The sequence below is a fragment of the Chionomys nivalis genome, chromosome 6, assembly GCF_950005125.1.
Source record: "Chionomys nivalis chromosome 6, mChiNiv1.1, whole genome shotgun sequence".
Lineage (NCBI taxonomy): Eukaryota > Metazoa > Chordata > Mammalia > Rodentia > Cricetidae > Chionomys > Chionomys nivalis.
Window position 1 is genome coordinate 61,588,955 of NC_080091.1, and position 1,787 is coordinate 61,590,741.

General features: G+C 38.3%; 1 protein-coding gene across 1 annotated transcript; it reads right to left on the bottom strand.

Moving 5' to 3' along the window:
• Positions 1 to 795: 795 nt before the first annotated feature.
• On the bottom strand, positions 796 to 1,166 carry LOC130876407 (peptidyl-prolyl cis-trans isomerase A-like). The gene has a single exon (XM_057772920.1). It carries the CDS (start codon positions 1,164 to 1,166, stop codon positions 867 to 869), a length of 300 nt encoding a protein of 99 aa, XP_057628903.1. The 3' UTR covers positions 796 to 866.
• Positions 1,167 to 1,787: the final 621 nt, after the last annotated feature.

Sequence of the window (1,787 nt, forward strand, 5' to 3'; positions counted from 1 at the left end):
TAATTTCCCCCAGAGTGTCTCGGACTGCATTAGGAAATAAATACAGTACACCTATTCGGTAAGAGAACATCCCATTTTTGCTCTTTACTTGTTTTACCTCCAAAAAAGATTATTGTTAAAATTAGATCGTAAGTCTCACATGCAGCAGAGCAAAAAAGATTTTATTTGATTAGCCACTTTCTGGGTCCTAACCCCATGCATCACCAGTTTTTACTTAATTTTTTTTCACAAACCAAAACAAATGAACTTCTTAAAATACTATAACAACATTAGCCTTGGGTAAGGGCAATTCTGCAGGTCATTGTTACTTTCAACAAAAGTCAAGAGAAAGATTTGGCACAAATGTCCATTTAATTATCTTTCTGTTTGTAATAATACCCTGGTGATTGTTTAAAGAAAGCACTGGATGGCCTTACTCTTTCTTTTAATTATGATTGCACAACAATGCAGTCTAGAAAGCCAGGAAGAGTTTTTTTTTTTTTTTGAAATACTGGCTGAATTCCCATGCAAACAATGCATTCTTTTAAAAATATGCTGAAATAAATCTTTAGGCTCAGGGTTTTGACACTTTGGCAATTTAATTTTGCAAATGCAATTAATAAATGGTATATCAGCATCTTAGGCTATGTGCAGTAGGTGTGATCAGTTGTATAGATTCATTTTTTTTCTTACTTAGATTTTATTCATAATCATAAACTTAACTCTGCAATCCAGCTAGACTTGAAGGGGAATGAGGAAAATATGGAACCCAAAGAACTTCAGTGAGAGCAGAGATTACAGGGTACTGCGAGCAGATGGGGCTGGGGTGCTCTCCTGAGCTACAGAAAGAATGGTCTGGTGGGTAAGAAGCCCGCAAGTCAAAAGAATTAGAGTTGTCCACAATCGGAAATGGTGATCTTCTTGCTGGACCCAAAACGCTCCATGGCTTCCACAATGTTCATGCCTTCTTTCACCTTCCCAAAGACCACATGTTTGCCATCCAGCCACTCAGTCTTGGTGGTGCAGATAAAAAACTGGGAACCATTTGTGTTTGGTCCAGCATTTGCCATGGACAAGATGCCAGGACCTGTATGCTTCAGGATGAAGTTCTCATCCTCAAATTTTTCTCCGCAGATGGATCTGCCGCCAGTGCAATTATGGCATGTGAAGTCACCACCCTGGCACATGAATCCTGGAATAATCCTGTGAAAGGAAGAACCCTATATTCCCTAAAGAGTAGTAAACATTGAGGAGACTGTGACATTAAGCATTATCTTTCACCCTGTCTCTCCAAGAAACGTCAAGTTCAAATATACCAAGTCCAGGAAGTCTTTCTACTCTCTTCAATTTTAAATTTTTGTCATCTTCTGCACTCAAGAGGTCACTCTGAATTACAATTGGCCATATGATACACGATACAGTTGCTTTTACTGGAGTTTAAATTTGCTACCCAAGCTATGTGTACCTTCTATGCTAAAATATCAGGTGTTTGAGAAGAGATTAAGAATCTTGTATTGTTTGCACTTTCCAAATCTTATATTATCAACATACTCACCTCATGTTGATTTAGTGAGTAAGAATTTCAGTTTGTCGTTGTTGCCTTTGCCAGTTTATGTATCAACTGCATACAATAAAAAGTAGAGGTGGATATTGTGGCGCAGCTCTTTAATCCCAGCATTTGAGGGACAGAGGCAGAGGCAGAGAGAACCCAAAAGTGTACATTTTAGTGCAGGATATGGCATTGCCATTTCAGTAGACTCCAGAATTTTCCTTGTGTCTTTTTTTACCATCAATTCACATTTGCCAAC